The sequence below is a fragment of the Acomys minous genome (genome assembly GCF_964271855.1).
Source record: "Acomys minous genome assembly, chromosome: 3".
Classification (NCBI taxonomy): Eukaryota; Metazoa; Chordata; class Mammalia; order Rodentia; family Muridae; genus Acomys; species Acomys minous.
In genome coordinates this window covers 9,525,238-9,542,540 of record NC_140485.1, presented here as the reverse complement: position 1 = coordinate 9,542,540, position 17,303 = coordinate 9,525,238, and the positions used below count along the sequence as shown (strand labels likewise).

The 17,303-nt window shown below is 43.4% G+C and overlaps 1 protein-coding gene across 9 annotated transcripts in view; it reads right to left on the bottom strand.

Annotated features, from left to right (window-relative positions):
- TASP1 (taspase 1) overlaps window positions 1-14,836 on the bottom strand; it is a 218,486-nt gene extending 203,650 nt beyond the window's left edge. For 7 of the 9 annotated variants that reach the window (XR_014777659.1, XM_084774559.1, XM_084774564.1 and 4 more), the window contains exons 1-2: window positions 14,732-14,836; window positions 3,533-3,732 (exon numbers count right to left, since the gene is read on the bottom strand). Coding sequence is in view for 8 of the 9 variants with exons in the window: in XM_084774559.1 (XP_084630685.1) it covers window positions 3,533-3,677 (145 nt within the window). In the remaining variant the exon portion in view is untranslated. Of the gene's footprint in view, window positions 1-3,532; window positions 3,733-14,451; window positions 14,709-14,731 lie in introns of those variants that run through there. The other 2 variants (XM_084774568.1, XM_084774562.1) reach the window with 2 other exon arrangements.
- Window positions 14,837-17,303: the final 2,467 nt, after the last annotated feature.

Genomic DNA, 17,303 nt, shown 5'->3' with positions numbered 1-17,303 from the left:
TGGCACAGTGGATGCCTTACTGACATGGAGTAGGAGAGAAGATCCTCAGCCAGAGATCCAGAAGCAAAAGTTAGTCCCGGGTCTACTTTTAACTGAATAAATTCCCTCATCCCTTCTTTTATTTTGTTTTTTGTTTGTTTGTTTGTTTTAGGTTTTTTGAGACAAGATTTCTCTGGGTAACAGCCCTGGCTATCCTACAACTCGCTCTGTAGTCCAGGCTGGTCTCAAACTCACAGAGATTATCCACCTCTGCCTGGGATTAGAGGCATGCACCACCACGTCTGGCTTCTTTTCTTTTGTTAGAGATCTCGCCGCGCCCCCCCCCCCCCCCCGTGTGTGTGTGTGTGTGTGTGTGTGTGTGTGTGTGTGTGTGTGTGTGTGTGTGTACATGCCATCTGTGTGGAGGTGCCTAGGAGTGTCAAAGGTATCAGATCCCTGGAGCTGCAGTTACAGAAGGTTCTGGGCTGCCTTATGTGATTGCTAGGAAATGAACTCCAGTCCTCTGAGAGCAGCAGGAGCTCATAACCACTGAGCCAGCTCTCCAGCCCACCAGCTCTCTTTGTAGAAGTAGCTACTTGAGAAGAGAATCAGGAGGGGAATGGAGTGGGAAAACAGAACAGACAAAAGAAAAGAGAATTAGCCAGTTTAGTGGCCTATGCCAAGGCAGAAGACTCACAACTCTGAGGCAAACCTGTGCTGAATAAGAGGACCCTATCTTGAAGGTAAACTACAAATTTATGTATGGTGGCCCATATCTTCAGTATCAGCACTAAAAAGCTAAGCTGGAGACCTGCCCTGAATCCCAGGCCAGCTTAGGCTACAAACTGAGTTCTGGGCCAGCTTAGGCTAAACTCAGAAAGTGTCTTAAAAACAAAACAAAACAAAAAAAGAAGCCGGGTGTGATGGCACACACCTTTAATCCCAGCACTTGGGAGGCAGAGACAGGCGGATTGCTGTGAGTTCGAGGCCAGCCTGGTCTACAAAGTGAGTCTAGAACAGCCAAGGCTACACAGAGAAACCCTGTCTCCAAGGGGGAAGAAATGGGGGGAGAGGAACATAACCTGATGGCTCAGCAGATGAAGAGCCTGGCAATCTTGAGTTTGATCCCTATAAACCATGACCTCCACACATACCACAACAGAAACAGCCCCACACATATGCACACACAACAATAATAAATAATGTTCAAAGAATACAAAGGCAAATACTGAAAATGTACCTCTGTGACCAGGCGCACATAAGACCCTGTAGAAAATCCCAGAAGATTTTATTTGCCGGGGGCGGGGGGTGGGGTGGGGACGACACCAGGGGACGGGACTGGGCGCACGCCTTTACTCCCAGCACTCGGGAGGCAGAGGCAGGTGGATCACTGTGAGTTCGAGGCCACCCTGGTCTATAAAGTGAGACCACGACAGCCTAAGGTGAACACAGAGAGACCCTGTCTCAAAAAAACCAAAAAAATAAATAAATAAATAAATAAAAAATAAAGTTCCTGTATTTTGTGTTTGCTAATCCCTCTGGACTAGGTTCCAAGTTGTCCAGTCTTAAAATAGCCAAAGGCTAACACCCAGACAGTAGTTTCATGAGAAACCTCTACTCTGGGCAAAGCTAAAAGAAGACTTGTCATTCTTTCCCTGGAGATGTCATGGAGTTGACAATGGAAGAAAATAAAACTTTCCACAAAATAAAGACCTACCCTCAAAGACATGCCTCTTCAAAAAGGGGGATCCAGGTGCTAAGCCTTAGGCTATCTGTCCTCATGGTCCTCTTAAGTAGACAGGTCATAGGATGAGACAATGCCAAAAACTCGGGGTCAGAAGTGCAACTGGAGTCATTTAAGCCACTCAGTCTCCAGTCCTATGGTTCTTCACTTATAAAACTAGGAAAATACAAGCCAGGAAAATGATCTACCTCAAAATATAATTCTTTTAATTATGTTTACATCCATTATTTATTTTGTGTATGTACGGTTGTGTGCATGCAAGCACACATGTGGGGGTTGGAAGACAACTTGAGGGAATCGGTTCTCTTCTTCCACCAAGTGGATTCCAAGGATCAACCTCAGGTTTCAGACTTGGTGGCAAGTGCCTTTACCCACTAAGCCATCTCACGATTGCCAAAATATATTATTCTCTGGAATAATATAAGATAGTCATTCAGGCCGGGTGGTGGTGGCACACGCCTTTAATCCCAGCACTCTGGAGGCAGATACAGGTGGATCTTTGTGAGTTCGAGGCCAGCCTGGCCTACAAAGCGAGTCCAGGACAGCCAAGGCTACACAGAGAGACCCTGTCTCAAAAAACCAAAAAATAAAAAAAAAACCAAAAAAATAAAAAAATTTTTAAAAAGATAGTCACTCAGGAGGACTGCGGACAGAGGAACAGAGGGAAGGAGATTTGTACTATACAAGACACCTAATCACTACATAAGCAGGGTTCCTCTGGAGCCCCCTTATCCAGCTTCCTTACATCCAGTAAAGATCCTACCAAATTATCCCTGTCAAAAGGATGATGACACAGACTTCTAATGACTGTAACCTGGGAGACCATCTCTCCACAATAATACAACATTTGTTCACCGTTTCTTTCTTCTCTTTGTCCTCTCCTAACGTGTCACCACCTCCCCAACGTGTACCTCAAGCTACTCTTTCTGTGGCTTGAAACTACTGTGGTGTGGCTTCAACCATCTGGCCTTTTCTTGGAATCGCAAAAGCTAATATACATGTTAGTAAGTTTGCTAGTTTTTCTCCCATTATTCTTTAAATTGTCAGTTTATTTCATAAAGAACAACTGAATCTGCAGAGAGCAAAGGGAAACTGAAACAGTCTTACTAGGCTGAGCTACGGACTGTCAAGATGGCTCAGTGAGGAAGGGAGCTTGTCACCAAATCTAATGACCTGAGTTCAATTCTCATGACCCACATGGTAAAAAGACCTGACTCCCATAAGTTATCCTATGACCTCAGTGAATGTGCTATGATGCTTATGCCCAGACACACCGACACAGACATACACACATGAATGAATAAATGAATGAATGGATGTTTTAAAAAGGCTGAGCTATATAATTTTGTACTTATACTTTAAGATAACCACTGCCTAAAATGGGGCCTAAATGAATTTTTCAGTAACATTATTCTGTAAAGCATAAACCAAAATTTAAAAGTTACTTTGGTTTCAAGCTAGGCATAGGGGCACACATCTTTAATCCCAGCACTTGGGAGGCAAAGGCAGGCAGATCTCTGTGAATACAAGGCTAGCCTGGTCTACAGAGTGAGACCCTGTCTCGGAAAACAACAAAAGCAAATAAATAAATACTTTTAAAGATTACTTGAGTTTTGACACTACTGACATGAACGTATATATTATGTATTATATAAGGCAAAGGGAAATAAGTAAGCCACAGGAAGAAGCATCACTCTAGGACTTTGCAGCGCAGGGTATAAAACAGACCCTCACTCTGTTAACACCTAGCAGGCTCTTTGGTACCGCCTTATTTTCAGCTTCCAATGCAACTCGCCCACAAGGTCTTACCTGCATGCACCAGCACAAAGCCCCCTCGTTTCTCCTTACAGGGCTGCTTGGCTTCTAACTCCTTGGCTGTGACTTTAGCAGCAGATGCCTGAGATGCTCTGGAAGGCAGCCCTTCCCCAGAACTCATCCCCTTCTCCATGGTCATTCTCCAGGACTATCATCTTCTATCAGGAGAAGCGCATCCTTCCATGCAAAAGCAGCTGCACGAGAGGGAAACGTGAAGAAATTACCTCTACTTCTTCCTACCCGCGTACATGAAACTCACAAAAAGTCATACACAAATATATTTCAAAATAGGTATTTTTTAAGTGATTGAACTGGATAATATAACAGAACAGGAAAAGTTTACAATTTAAATCTCTGTCCAGCAACAGCACTTATCTGAAAACATATAAACAAAGGAATTTACTATAAAAAGGTCTCATCCTAGCTGGGCGGTGGTGGCACACGCCTTTAATCCCAGCACTTGGGAGGCAGAGGCATGCAGATCTCTGTGAGTTCGGCCAGCCTGGTCTACAAAATGAGTCTAGGACAGCCAAGGCTACACAGAGAAACCCTGTCTTGGAGAAAAAAATCTCATCCTGGCTGGATGTGGTAGTACACACCTTTATCAGAGCTCTTGAGAGGCAGAGGCAAGAGGATCATTGAGTTTGAGGGTAAGGTGGTCTATTTTAGCCAATTCCAGTCCACCCAGGGCTACATAATGAAATTCTAAAGCCAGGTGTGGTGGCACACACCTTTAATCCCAGTTTTTGGGAGGCAGAGGCAAGCAGATTTCTGTGAGTTTCAGGCCAGCCTGGTCTACAAAGTGAGTCAAGGACAGCCAGAGCTGTTACACAGAGAAACCCTGTCTCAAAAAACAAAACAAAACAAAAACAAAAACAAGAAAAAAAGAAGAAGAAAGAAAGAAAGAAAGAAAGAAAGAAATCCTGTCTTTTAAAAAAGCAAACAACAGCCGGGCATGGTGGTGCATGCCTGTATGTAATCCCAGCACTCAGGAGGCAGAGGCAGGTGGATCGCTGTGAGTTCGAGGCCATCCTGGTCTACAAAGTGAGTCTAGAATAGCCAAGGCTACACAGAGAGAACTTGTCTCGAGAAAAAAAAAAAAAGCAAACAACAACAAAAAGTAACATAGTCCAAATTTGGCCTATTAGCCATACTGAAGTAAACTTAAACATAGTTTACCTATCACTTCACTATCAGCTGGATCTCTGGGATATCTTGGAATCACAACCACTGCTGGCATACTAAACACTAACATAAAGCCCAGCTTTCTACTTTAAAAAAAAACAACAACAAAAAAAGCAACAAATTCATAGCTACCTGTGGAAAATGTTTTTAAACTCTTATTTATTATTATTGTACATGTGTGCATGATGATGGGGCAGAAGGCAGGGACAACTGTGTGGAGGTCAATTCTCTCCTTCTACCTTTACCTGGGTTCTGGGGATCAAACTCCAGTTGCTGGGCTTACAAAACAAGCACCGTTACCAGCTGTCTCGCCAGCTTGAATTTGTGCTGTTTATTAGCACAGCACTTTAAGCTGGCCGGAACTCTGCCTCATGACCTGTCCTGCCACAGCCTCCTAGGAACGCAGAGTGGCACCACTGTCCCACTTCCAAAGAAATCCTCTCCCGATCAATGCTCTTCAATGCAATTATGAAGCATAAATGCTAATAAAGTTATATCTAAACCAAGAATGCATCATGAAACATAAATGCTACCAAAGTTATAAACCCAAGAAATTAAACAATCACTCCTTCAACTAGCTGTCAGCATGGAGAGCCTGAAGTTCTCCACAGGTAAGTAATGAAACATAAAACTCAGTAAAACTATCTTCAAGCAATTTATGCTTGAATCTTGCTTCTAATTTTTCTCATTATGTATTACACACACAAACACATACAGGTTTAATAACAACAAAGAGGTCAGAATATATTTTAAATAAGGAATAAAAGCAACAAAATGATTCAAAGAAAACATGACAATAGGGTGGTCAAAACTTTTTAAATGACATTAAGTAAAAATATCCAATTCATATTAAATTGAAAAAGAAGTGGGTCAGGCATGGTGTAATATCTCTATAATTCTAGCACTGATAAGGCTAAGACAGAGGAACACAAATTCAAGATCAACACGTGCTACACATTAGAACCTGGCTGAAAAATAAATTCAATTCAATTAAAAACAGCCACCAGAGGGATTGGAGAAGTTCTTGACATACACACATGGAAGTCTCACAAACAGCTGGCTAAAATATATATATTTTTTAAAACATGCAAGTAATCAACTCAGAAGTTTGAGGTTATCCTTTGCTATTCAGTGAGTTCCAGAACAATTTGACCTATATGAGATACTCTCAAAAGAGGGGGGAAAAAGTATACATGGAAACATATGTCGTATTGTCTACAAGGAAGAAGCTAATTACATAAGTAAAGCATGTATCTGGATATACCAAAACACAGTAAATTTTTGGTTTTGGTTTTTTGTTTTTTTGAGACAGGGTCTCTCTGTGTAGCCTTGGCTGTCCTGGACTCACTTTGTAGACCGGGCTGGCCTCAAACTCATAGCGATCCGCCTGCCTCTGCCTCCCGAGTACTGGAATTACAGGTGTGTGCCACCATGCCCAGCTACAATACAGTAATGATACCCAAAGACTATTTAGATGATCAGTGGTCAAGAGCGGGATAGAAATTAGTAACTAGTCACCATTTTGAATTTAAAACATCTGGATTCATCAAAGAGAGAGCTAATCTTGGCTGTCAACTTCACTGCATCTGTAATAAACTAAAGCCGAAGCAGCTGGACACTCTGCGAAGGATTTCCTTAATTGGATCACTTGAGGTGGGAAGACCTACCCTCTATCAGGGCCACACCTTCTAGTGGCAGCCACATAAAAGGACATGGAAGGTGGACGCTTTTCCTTTCTGCCTGCTTGCTCTCACCCTTGCTGACAAGTTCACCTATTCCACTATGCCATTCCTTCATTAATATTAAATCCTACTTCAGGATTCCAACTTAGGCTGAAGAGCAGCGGAGACATCTACCTCCTGGACTAAAGAACTACTAGATTGTTGGCCTTTCCTTTCAGAGACAGCACTGTTAGAGTACTGGAAGCACAGCCTGTACACATATACAATGGATATATTAGATAGTCTATCAGTTCTGTTCCTTTAGAGAACTCTACGCAATAGTTAATGAGCCAAGTCCTAAATCCAATATAAAAGAAACTATAAGAAGCCACTTAAAGGGCCAGGCATGGTGGTGCCCACCTGTAATCCCAGCACTCGGGAGGCAGAGGCAGGTGGATCACGGTGAGTTCAATGCCAGCCTGGTCTACAAAGTGAGTCCAGGACAGCCAAGGCTACACAGAGAGACCCTGTCTTGAAAAACAAAAACAAATAAATAATAAATAAAAATTTCAGACTAGGAACATATAAGTAAATGGGCACATTAAATCTTATCAGACAAAAACAGGCCAAATATTTACCAAAGACATCAGTCAGAGTAAGGGTGTTACACTTCTAGCTGCGCACCCTAACACCACAAGCAACAGCCTCCATCACCCTGCCATCCGACCACCCAGTGTGTGTATAAAGGGACCCCACTGCTGACATGGCCCACTCAACTGTCATCTGCCCACCCGTCTGCCCATCTACCCGCCTGTCTGTCCGTCTGCCCACCTGTCTGTTCATTTACCCACCTGCCTGTTCATTTGCCCACCTGCCTGTTCATCTGCCCACCTGCCTGTTCATCTGCCCACCTGTCTGTTCATCTTCCCACCCATCTGTCCATCTGCCCACCTGTCTGTTCATCTTCCCACCCATCTGTCCATCTGCCCACCTGTCTGTTCATCTTCTCACCCATCTATTCATCTGCCCACCCATCTGTTCACCTGCCCACCCATCTGTCCATCTGCCCACCTGCCTGTTCATCTGCCCACCTGTCTGTCCATCTGCCCACCTGCCTGTTCATCTGCCCGCCTGTCTGTCCATCTGCCCACCTGCCTGTTCATCTGCCCACCTGTCTGTCCATCTGCCCACCTGCCTGTTCATCTGCCCGCCTGTCTGTCCATCTGCCCAGGTCTATGGCCTCCATGGTTCCACACATCACCTCTGCAGCTCAGCTCAACCCTGAGGGCTGGGATCAACTGTGACCCTGCTGTTTGGCTCCTGCAGCTCCCCATCTGCATTAGCTCTCCTCCTCTGCCTCTAGGAAGGCTTCTTTGAACTCCCTGAACTCACTGTACCTTCTTTACCACATTCTGTAACCTCACTAACACATATATAATTATCAAGTAATAATATGTAGTATGTGGTATGAGTAATTAAGATTGAGATCAAAAGAACCTGTGCTTGCAATAGCCAGCTATCAATGCAAACTTGACTACAAATTAGAGGTAACAAAAGTTTGTGAATTTGTCCTTAATAATTTTTTTTTTTTTTTGGTTTTTCGAGACAGGGTCTCTCTGTGTTAGCCTTGGCTGTCCTGGACTCACTTTGTAGACCAGGCTGGCCTCGAACTCACAGCGATCCACCTGCCTCTACCTCCCGGGTGCTGGGATTAAAGGCGTGCGCCACCACGCCCAGCCTAATAATTTTTTTTTTTTTTGAGACAACAAAGCATGTATCCCCAGCTGGCCTCTAACACATGTCACCAACAATGGGCTTGACTTTCTGACGCACTTGCTTTTCCCTCCCTGAGTCCTGGGGTTACAGGAGTGTGCCACCACACCCAGTATTATGAGTCCTTGAAATCTACCGCAGCATTTGTAGCCTGGCAGGCAAACACTAACATCCAAGTAATATTCCTGTGCACTATCTAATCAGCTCTGCCACTGTAGAAAGATACACATGTTCTATGTGCGAGCATAACATATTCATGACATCAGTATTAGGAGCCTTAAAAATGTTTCATATTGAATACAGTATACACACAATAAACATTCTAGAATGACTAGGGCATTCATGGTTTCACAGTCTGAATATAGTAAATACCACTAGATGATACACATACATAAATTCTATCTGAACAAAGTTGTCTAAAGTATAAGCTCTTGCGTCCCATGAACTGTACTTTCACAGTTTCCTAAATCTGGTGCTCTCTCTCAGTCTCCTACTTCCACTCTCCTGTTCTCTATCTTCCTGCCCCTCATGGGAAGCATGCCAACCTACAACCCGAGCTCATGAGCCCTCGAGGCCTATTTTCAACATCTCCAGAACTGTCTTTACTGCCAATCTTTCAAAACAATCCTCTCAACAAATCACATGATTTTTCACCTTTTTTATGTTCTGACTTGAAATAAAATTATGGCTAGAGTGAGCCTGTTTTTCCCCTTTAAGCTCCGTCTTTGTGTTCCTTACTAACCCGCTAAAACGAGCTCATTCGTTCCCCTAAAGCCCAGGTTTTGCACATTAGCTTTCATAATTGCAAACTCCTTTTCTAACTCGCTCTTCTGTAATTTCAGACCGCACCAAAATCCTGTACGTTTCTTCCTCAAGCATTTAACTTTTTCCTTTACTCATGTTTAGCCCAAATACCTCAGCATAAATATTACACAGCATCTGAACGTTTCTCCACAAACACAAGTTAACATAGATCAAGCATTTACAAAAGACTGACAGAATAAACCTCATGAAGGACAACACTCAGCAAATCAAAGGCCATGACAAAAGCCAGAAACAGATAATATGTAAGAGGAAATTCAAGCTGAACATCTAGTATTAGAGAATATTCAAAGAAGAAAAAAAATGTTTCTAGCTAACACTGTACTGGTACCTTAAACTGGATGTAACTGTTTTTGAAAAGGAGTCTGAGGCCGGACATGGTGGCACACACCTTTAATCCCAGCACTCGGGAGGCAGAGGCAGGTGGATCGCTGTGAGTTCAAGGCCAGCCTGGTCTACAAAGTGAGTCTAGGACAGCCAAGGCTACACAGAGAAACCTTGTCTCGAAAAACCAAAAAAAAAAAAAAAAGAAAGAAAGAAAAGAAAAAGAAAAGGAGTCTGTAAGTAGGTAGGAAAAGCCTAGAAATGTGCAATACTATAAATACCATTTCTCCAGATGCTGGACATATGAACTAATCTACACAGACACACGTTAACAGTATCATAAATACACCTCTAAGGAGAACTGAAATTGTTTTCTCTAATACTCTTTATATTTGAACTCATTTTATTCAGTACAGTCCATGAAAAGACTATTTGATCATTCCTGAGACCAAGATGAATGCTAATTCACTAATAAAGACCAAAAGGGAAACTCAAAATTAAAAAAAAAAAAAAAAATTTTAAGGCCAAGCATGGTGGCACACGCCTTTAATCTCAACACTTGGGAGGCAGAGGCAGGCGGGTCACCGAGTTCGAGGCCAGCCTGGTCTACTAAGTGAGTCTAGGACAGCCAAGGCTACACAGAGAAACCCTGTCTGGGGGGGGGAACATTTTTTTTTAACTTCAGGGACTTTCTATGTACTATTATTTTTTTGTTGTTGTGTATTTATTTACTTTACCTATGAGTGCACTATCTGAATGTACACCTTCATGTCAGAAGAGGGCACCAGACCCCAGTACACATGGTTCTGAGCAGCATGTGATTGCTGGGAATTGAACTCAAGATCTCTTAACCTCTTGAAAAACAAAAACACAAAAACAAAAACAAAAGATCTCTTAGCCTCTGAGGCATCTCTCCAGCCCCTCCAGTTAGTAATTTAAGGTCTAAGTCCTGACCTTGGGTTTCTCAAAAAAAAAAAAAAAAAGTGTGTGTGTGTGTGTGTGTGTGTGTGTGTGTGTGTGTGTGTAATTTCCCTATCACTTGTCATAGTACTTGTTTTTGGTTTTTTGGTCTGCTTTGGTTTTTTGAGGCAGGGTTTCTCTATGTAGCCTTGCTTGTCCTAGACTCACTTTGTAGACCAGGTTGGCCTCAAAATCACAGCGATCCAACTCCACCTGCCTCTGCCACTGCCTACCAAGTGCTGGGATTAAAGGCATACGCCAGCACGTAGAGCTTGGTACTTATTTTTTAATTAAACAATTTAGAAAAATATATGCCCGGTTTAGTCTTTCCAAAGCAGAGTAGGAGGAAGATAGTCAAGGAATCATCTAGCTGATAAAATATTATTTTTCTCCCCACCGCAGACAGAGTTTCTCTGTGTAGCCTAGGCTGTCCTGAACTCCCTTTGTAGACCACCTGCCTCTGCCTCCCTCAGTGCTTGGATTACAGAATGTGCCACCACATCCAGCAAACCAAGGCAGAGGAAGGCTACAACAGAAAAACCCTATCTCAAAAGACCAAAAATAAATAAATAAATAACAAAACAGTATTTTGTGCATTAAGTATCATGACATGAGGTTTTAATGACTCATTAAAAGAGTGCCACGAGCCGGGCGTGGTGGCGCACGCTTTTAATCCCAGCACTCAGGAGGCAGAGGCAGGTGGATCACTGTGAGTTCGAGGCCAGCCTGGTCTACAAAGAGAGTTCCAGGACAGCCAAGGCTACACAGAGAAACCCTGTCTCGAAAAACCAAAAAATAAAAAATAAAAAATAAAATAAATAAATAAATAAAAAGAGTGCCACAACAAGCCTGGCGTGGTGGCCCACGCCTTTAGTCCCAGCACTTGGGACGCAGAGGCAGGCAGATCGAGGCCAGCCTGGTCTACATAGTGAGTCCAGGACAGCCAAGGCTTACACAGAGAAACCCTGGAGTTCCAGAACAAACATATTCATTTTTGATCTATTAATCCTGTATCTGAAAATACTTTCTACCTAAAATTTGTTTTGGTATTTGTTTTTCAAGATAGGGTTTTTCTGTGTAGCCTTGGCTGTCCTAGACTCATTTTGTAGACCAGGCTGGCCTCGAACTCACAATGATCTGCCTATCTCTGCCTCCCAAGTAGTAGGATTAAAGGCATGTACCACCACCGCCGGCTTCTAAAATTTAATGCATAAAAAGCTTAGTCTTTCTTTGGTTGGTTTGGGCTGTTGTTCATGATTTGTTTTGTTTTGCTTTGCTTTGTGAGATAGAGTCTCATGTAGCCAGGCTGACCTCAAAGTCCTAACCCACCTCCCTCCACTTCCCAAGTTCTAGGGAACATGTTCCTGGTTAGCTTTCTGTCTTTTATGCTATACTTAACATAGGACAATAGAGAATTTTTAAAAACACATGCAACCTAAGAATTCAACAGTGAGGAATAGTTATAACAGTAATGTTATTTACTATCAGTTGATTTTTCCAAGATGGATGCCTGGGAGGGTGTACGCCTTTAATCCCAGCACAAGGGAGGCAGAGGCAGGCGGCTGGCTGTGAGTTCAAGGCCGGCCTGGTCTACAATGGAGTCCAGGACAGCCAAGGCTACACAGAGAAACCCTGTCTTGGAGGAAGAAAATTAGAGAGCCAGAAGGCAAAAAGTAGAGTTGTATTCCTACTTGCTACTACACATCAAAATTAAGTATGTCAAAAACAAGAGTCAAAACTATAAAATCTTTTAGAGTTACCAGAAGTTATACAGAAATAAATATTTGTGACTCGGATTCAGCAATGTTTTTCTGCTTTTGTTTCTTGCTGTGGCGCGGGTGTGTATTTGCTTGTTTAGTTTTTTGGGAGCCAGGTTCTCTCTATGTGAGCCAGAATCCCTCTGTCTTGGAGCTCTGGCACCCTGGAACTTGTGCAGATCAGGCTGGTCTTGAAATCAGAGATCCCCCTTGTTCCACCTTCTCAGTGCTGGGACTTAAGGCCTGTGCCAATACACCCATCCTCCCCAATGGTTCCTTAGTCAGAAGTTTGAGACCAGACTGGTCTTCACAGTGAATTTCCAGACCTGTCTCCCACCCCACCCCCCAAAAAAGACACCTAAGGCTTAGTAGTTCAGAGCACTCACTGGCTGCTTTTGATTCCCAGCACCCACACAGCACAGCATAACCAAACCTAAGTCCTGTCTCAGGGGATCTGATACCATCTTCAGGCCTCTGTTGATAACAGGCACGCAGGTGGTGCATAGATATATATGCAAGCAAAACACACATGCACGTAAAATACATTTTTAAAAAATACCTAACTAGACATTTCTCCAAAACTGTGTAAGGACCAACTTCAAAAGACATTTAAGGCTATTAACCATAAAAAGCAAAACAACAACATACTATTTCACCAGTACCACTTTAAGATGCATACAATCAAAACAACAGGTGTTTTCCAGAATTTGGAGGTGCAAACCTTCATGGCCAGTGGGATTCAATATGCTGTAGCCATTCGGGAAAATATTTACTCAGTTCTCAAAACACGTGACTCAAAAGTTCCACTTCTAGGTACATACCAAAAACTAAAATAAAATAAATCTAAAAACAGGGGGCTGGAGAGATGGCTCAGTGGTTAAGAGCGCCATCTGCTCTTCCAAAGGTCCTGAGTTCAATTCCCAGCAACCACATGGTGGCTCACAACCATCTGTAATGTGATCTGATACCCTCTTCTGGCCTGCAGGTGTACATGCAGGCAGAATACTGTATACATAATAAATAAACAAATCTTTAAAATTAAAAAATTTAAAAATTTCAAAAATTTCAAGAATAAAAAATCTAAAAACAAACATCCACACAAAAAGTCAAAGGATGTTTGCAGAATTATTCCAAATAACCCAAAGGACAAAATGATCCAACAGATACAACTGCATATCCACAGAAAAATGGGTGTGGGGTGTAGGACAATGGTAGACTGTTTACCTAGCATGTGTGAGCTCCATCCCCAGAGTCACAGGGGAAAGATAAATTATAAAAAAAAAAAAAAGAAGAAGGAATGATGCATTGTTACATAGTCATGGACAAATCTTAGAAACATTATGCTAACTGAAAGAGGCTGGACATCTGTCACATGATTCCACTTACTTATGTACAAAACAAGAATCTACATACTGATCCATGGTCAGAAGTTGCGGGGGAGGGGGAGGGGGGAGGGGAGGGGAGAGGAAGGGAAGGGGGAGGGGTGGAGCGGGGGGAGGGAGGGGCGCCGGCGGAGGCATTACGGCAAGAGGAACAAGATTTCTGAGGACGGTGATGAAAAAAAGAAATGTTCTGGAACTAAAGAGCAATGGTATGTATACATCTTTTGAACACTTAAGGTGAGAGCGGGGAGAGGAGAGCGGCTTACAAATTAAAGAATATTTTTGTACTGTGTTGATTACACCTCAAAAAAGAAAAAACCAGGGCTCGAAAGGTAGCTCAGCAGTAGAGTCCTGGCTTCCCTTACAGAGGACCAGGGTTCCTAGCACCACATGCAGGCTTAAAACCATCCTTGATTCCACGTCCAAAAATAGGGCACCCTCTTCTGGCCTCCACCCGACATGCACGTGGCGCGCAGACATGACGCAAGCACTCAAAAGCGTAAAATAAAATAAACCTAAAAATAAAGCATACAATGAAACATACACAATCTGCATCTTTCATTTTGGTTTTTTTTGTTTGTTTGCTTGTTTGTTTTAACCGTATTCTACGCACACACTCGTGATACCTTAAAACACCTAAGAAATTATAAAGAGCAAAATCCTTAGCGGCGGCAACTATTAATCTTAGATATTTCTGCAATTCCCAAACGTTTTCTAATAACCACTGCTATTTGAAGTGGTGAGAGGAAAAAGGTTTATTTACAACAAACAAAGCGGGAAACTATTAAACGCCCAAGTGTGTATGTTAAACTCCCTTAGCTTATTAGTCAAAAAAAATATTAAGTCCAATGTCCTGCAATAAATCTTCTCTTCCTCTGCCCAGCATAATCACGTTGAACTCGAAACCACCATGCCCTCTACTTCCAAACACCTCCAGCCACAGCTTTTCGCCCGCCTCTCCAGCTGCCTCTGCCCCAGCGCTGGATGCTCACGTCCCTCGGGCCCCACCGCGACACAGGTACGCGGCACATCCCCGCCCCGCTGCGGACCTGGGGGACCCGCGTTCCCCGAAGCCTGGGACCGCACAGCGCGCGAAGCGCTACGAGAACTCGGCAGCCAAGGAAACTGGCGGGCCCCACGCGTGACCACGACTCGGGGCCGGGGCATCCGTGGGCCCCTGCGCCCGGCCAGGGAGGTGGCGCCGTGCGCGCCGCCCCGTGGGATCCGGGAGGACAGGACACCACGCGGGCCTGCGGGACCACACGGAGACCGAGGCTCGGCGGCGGCGGCGGCGGCGACGCGGACAGCGTGAGAACGAGGGACACTCACCCGCGTCAGCGCCGAGCACTCCTCACACCGGAAGTAGTCGCTCGCCGGTTGCCAGGGTGAGGAAGCGGGCGTGGCATACACTCTTCCCATTGGCTGAGGGTGATCAGGTGGCCGGAAGCAGCTGCCCCGCGAGGCTGTGTCTCAGATACCTAGTCTATAGCGGCTCCTTAGGCTTATGAGCGGAGACATGCAGGTCTTATTCGGCCTCTAATAGTTGTATTTTTGCCATATTTGGGTTTGTTTATTGTCGTAGCTGTACAGGCACCATTACCCACCTTTCCTTCACTGTCCCCCGTAATTAGCTTTCAGGATGTGTCTACCTCTTACCCACGTGGTTGGCTAACTAGAGCTGTTGCACATGAAAATAGTGGCCATCACTGATTAGGGGATTGCTGATTTCTCATCCCTGCAGTCTGACTCCTATGGAGAAGTAGGATTTTAACTGGGTTGTGTATAATGAGAGTCAGCCGTACCATAGGAAGAAGAAGAAAACAAAGTTTCCTTGTAACTAATATCATAAATCTTTGAACAGATAACCTGTTTTGAGGGAGGCATATATTGGGAGGAATAGAATAATGCAGGTTAGTATCATTTATGAAATACATGGGATGAGAGCTTCCGGGTTGTTTTGTTTTTAATTTTTCAAATTTTGAAATACATGCTTATACATAATAAGCTGTCTTAGGGATGGGACTCCAGTTACAAAAAACACAATCAACTGTAGTTCATACAGACCTTATACACAGAGCCTAGAGGTAATTTTGTAAATAAAGCTTGCTTGTTTTGTTTGGGATTTTTTGTTATTTTGAGATAGCGTTTCTCTGTGTAACTGAGCCCTGGTTGTCCTGGACTTGGACTTGTTTTGTAGACCAGGCTGGTCTAGAAGTCACTGAGATCCACCAGCCTCTGCCTCCAGAGCGCTGGGATTAAAGGCATGAGCCACTACCACCGGGCTTCTAAAGCCTTTTTTTTTTCTCTCTTTTTGTTTTGTTTGTTTGTTTGTTTGTTTGGGGGGGCGTCTTTCGAGACAAGGTTTCTCTGTGTAGCCTTGGCTGTCCTAGACTCACTTTTGTAGACCAGGCTGGCCTCGAACTCACAGCGATCCGCCTGCCTCTGCCTCCCGAGTGCTGGGATTAAAGGCGTGCGCCACCACGCCCGGCTAAAGCATTTTTAAATAATTTTGTACACGATGTGGAAGCGGTTGAAGTTTTGGATTTTTAGATTAGTGATATTCAGTGTGTACTTTTTCCTATGTGAGGTCCCAGACCAACAGTTTAAGATCACCCAAGCTCTTACTACAAAGGGCAGTGCTTAGAACCCCCCTAAATCAATATTCTAACAAGCTCTCTAGGTGATTGCAAAGCACCTGAAGCTTGAGGCACTGCTCTGTGGGACTTCCTGACACCCTCAGAGGTGGGGCAGGAAGGACGAAAAGCCCAACCCCTCAGAAGAGGAGAGCAATAGAACTTGATGCAGGAAGGAAGTTTGAGACTGAGATGAGACTGTCTTGATTTTTACCCTGACATTCCTAGATTAAAATAAAGATTTTTTTTCAACTGCTGGTAATCCCAAACATATAATAAATAATTTGTGTATTATCCAGGATATCTTTCTGATAATATTTTCCTTTATGGGTGAAAATTAAGAGACAGTTGTGAAATGTATCCATTCCAATGAAACATTAGATTTGAAAGGGAATGTACAAACCACTATTAAAATGAGTGGTTTGGGGCCGGGAGTGGTGACGTTTGCCTTTAATCCCAGCACTGGGGAGGCAGAGGCAAGTGGATCTATGTGAGTTCCAGGCTAGCCTGGTCTACAAAGCAAGTCCAGAACAACCAGGATTGTTATACAGAGAAATCCTGTCTCAAAAAAACAAAAACAGCCAGTCATGGCGGCGCACGCCTATAATCCCAGCTCTTGAGGAGGCAGAGGCAGGCCAATCGCTGTGAGTTAGAGGCCAAGCTGGTCTACAAAGTGAGTCTAGGACAGCCAAGGCCACACAGAGAAACCCTGTCTCAAAGAAACAGAACAAAACAAAAACAAACAAAATGAGTGATTTGGGAAAGAAAAAAAATCTGAATGAGTAAGTCAGTGGATGGGGCAATGAAGTAGAGGTTAATAGCAAGGATTCTAGCAGCCAAAGAATCCATGTTTGTATCTGTTCTACCACTTAAATAACTCCCATTAAACAATTTGCCTAAACTTTCTATTATTTAATTTCCACATTTGTAAAGTGTGGATAAAAATTGTTGTATGAAATAAACTATATGAGACATACTTTTAAAAGTATCAGCCCCAGGGCTAGAGAGATGACTCAGAGGTTAAGAGCACTGATTGCTCTTCCAGGCAGGGGTCATGAGTTCAATTCCCAGCAACCACATGGTGGCTCACAACCATCTATAATGTGATCTGATGGCCTTCTTCTGGTGTGAAGGTGTACATACAGGCAGAGTAATAGTAATAAATAAATCTTTAAAAAGAAAAAAGTATCAGCCCCATAATGAGTAATCTATAAATGTGAATTGTTTATTTCTTTTTTCTTTTTTTTTTTTTTTTTTTGGTTTTTCGA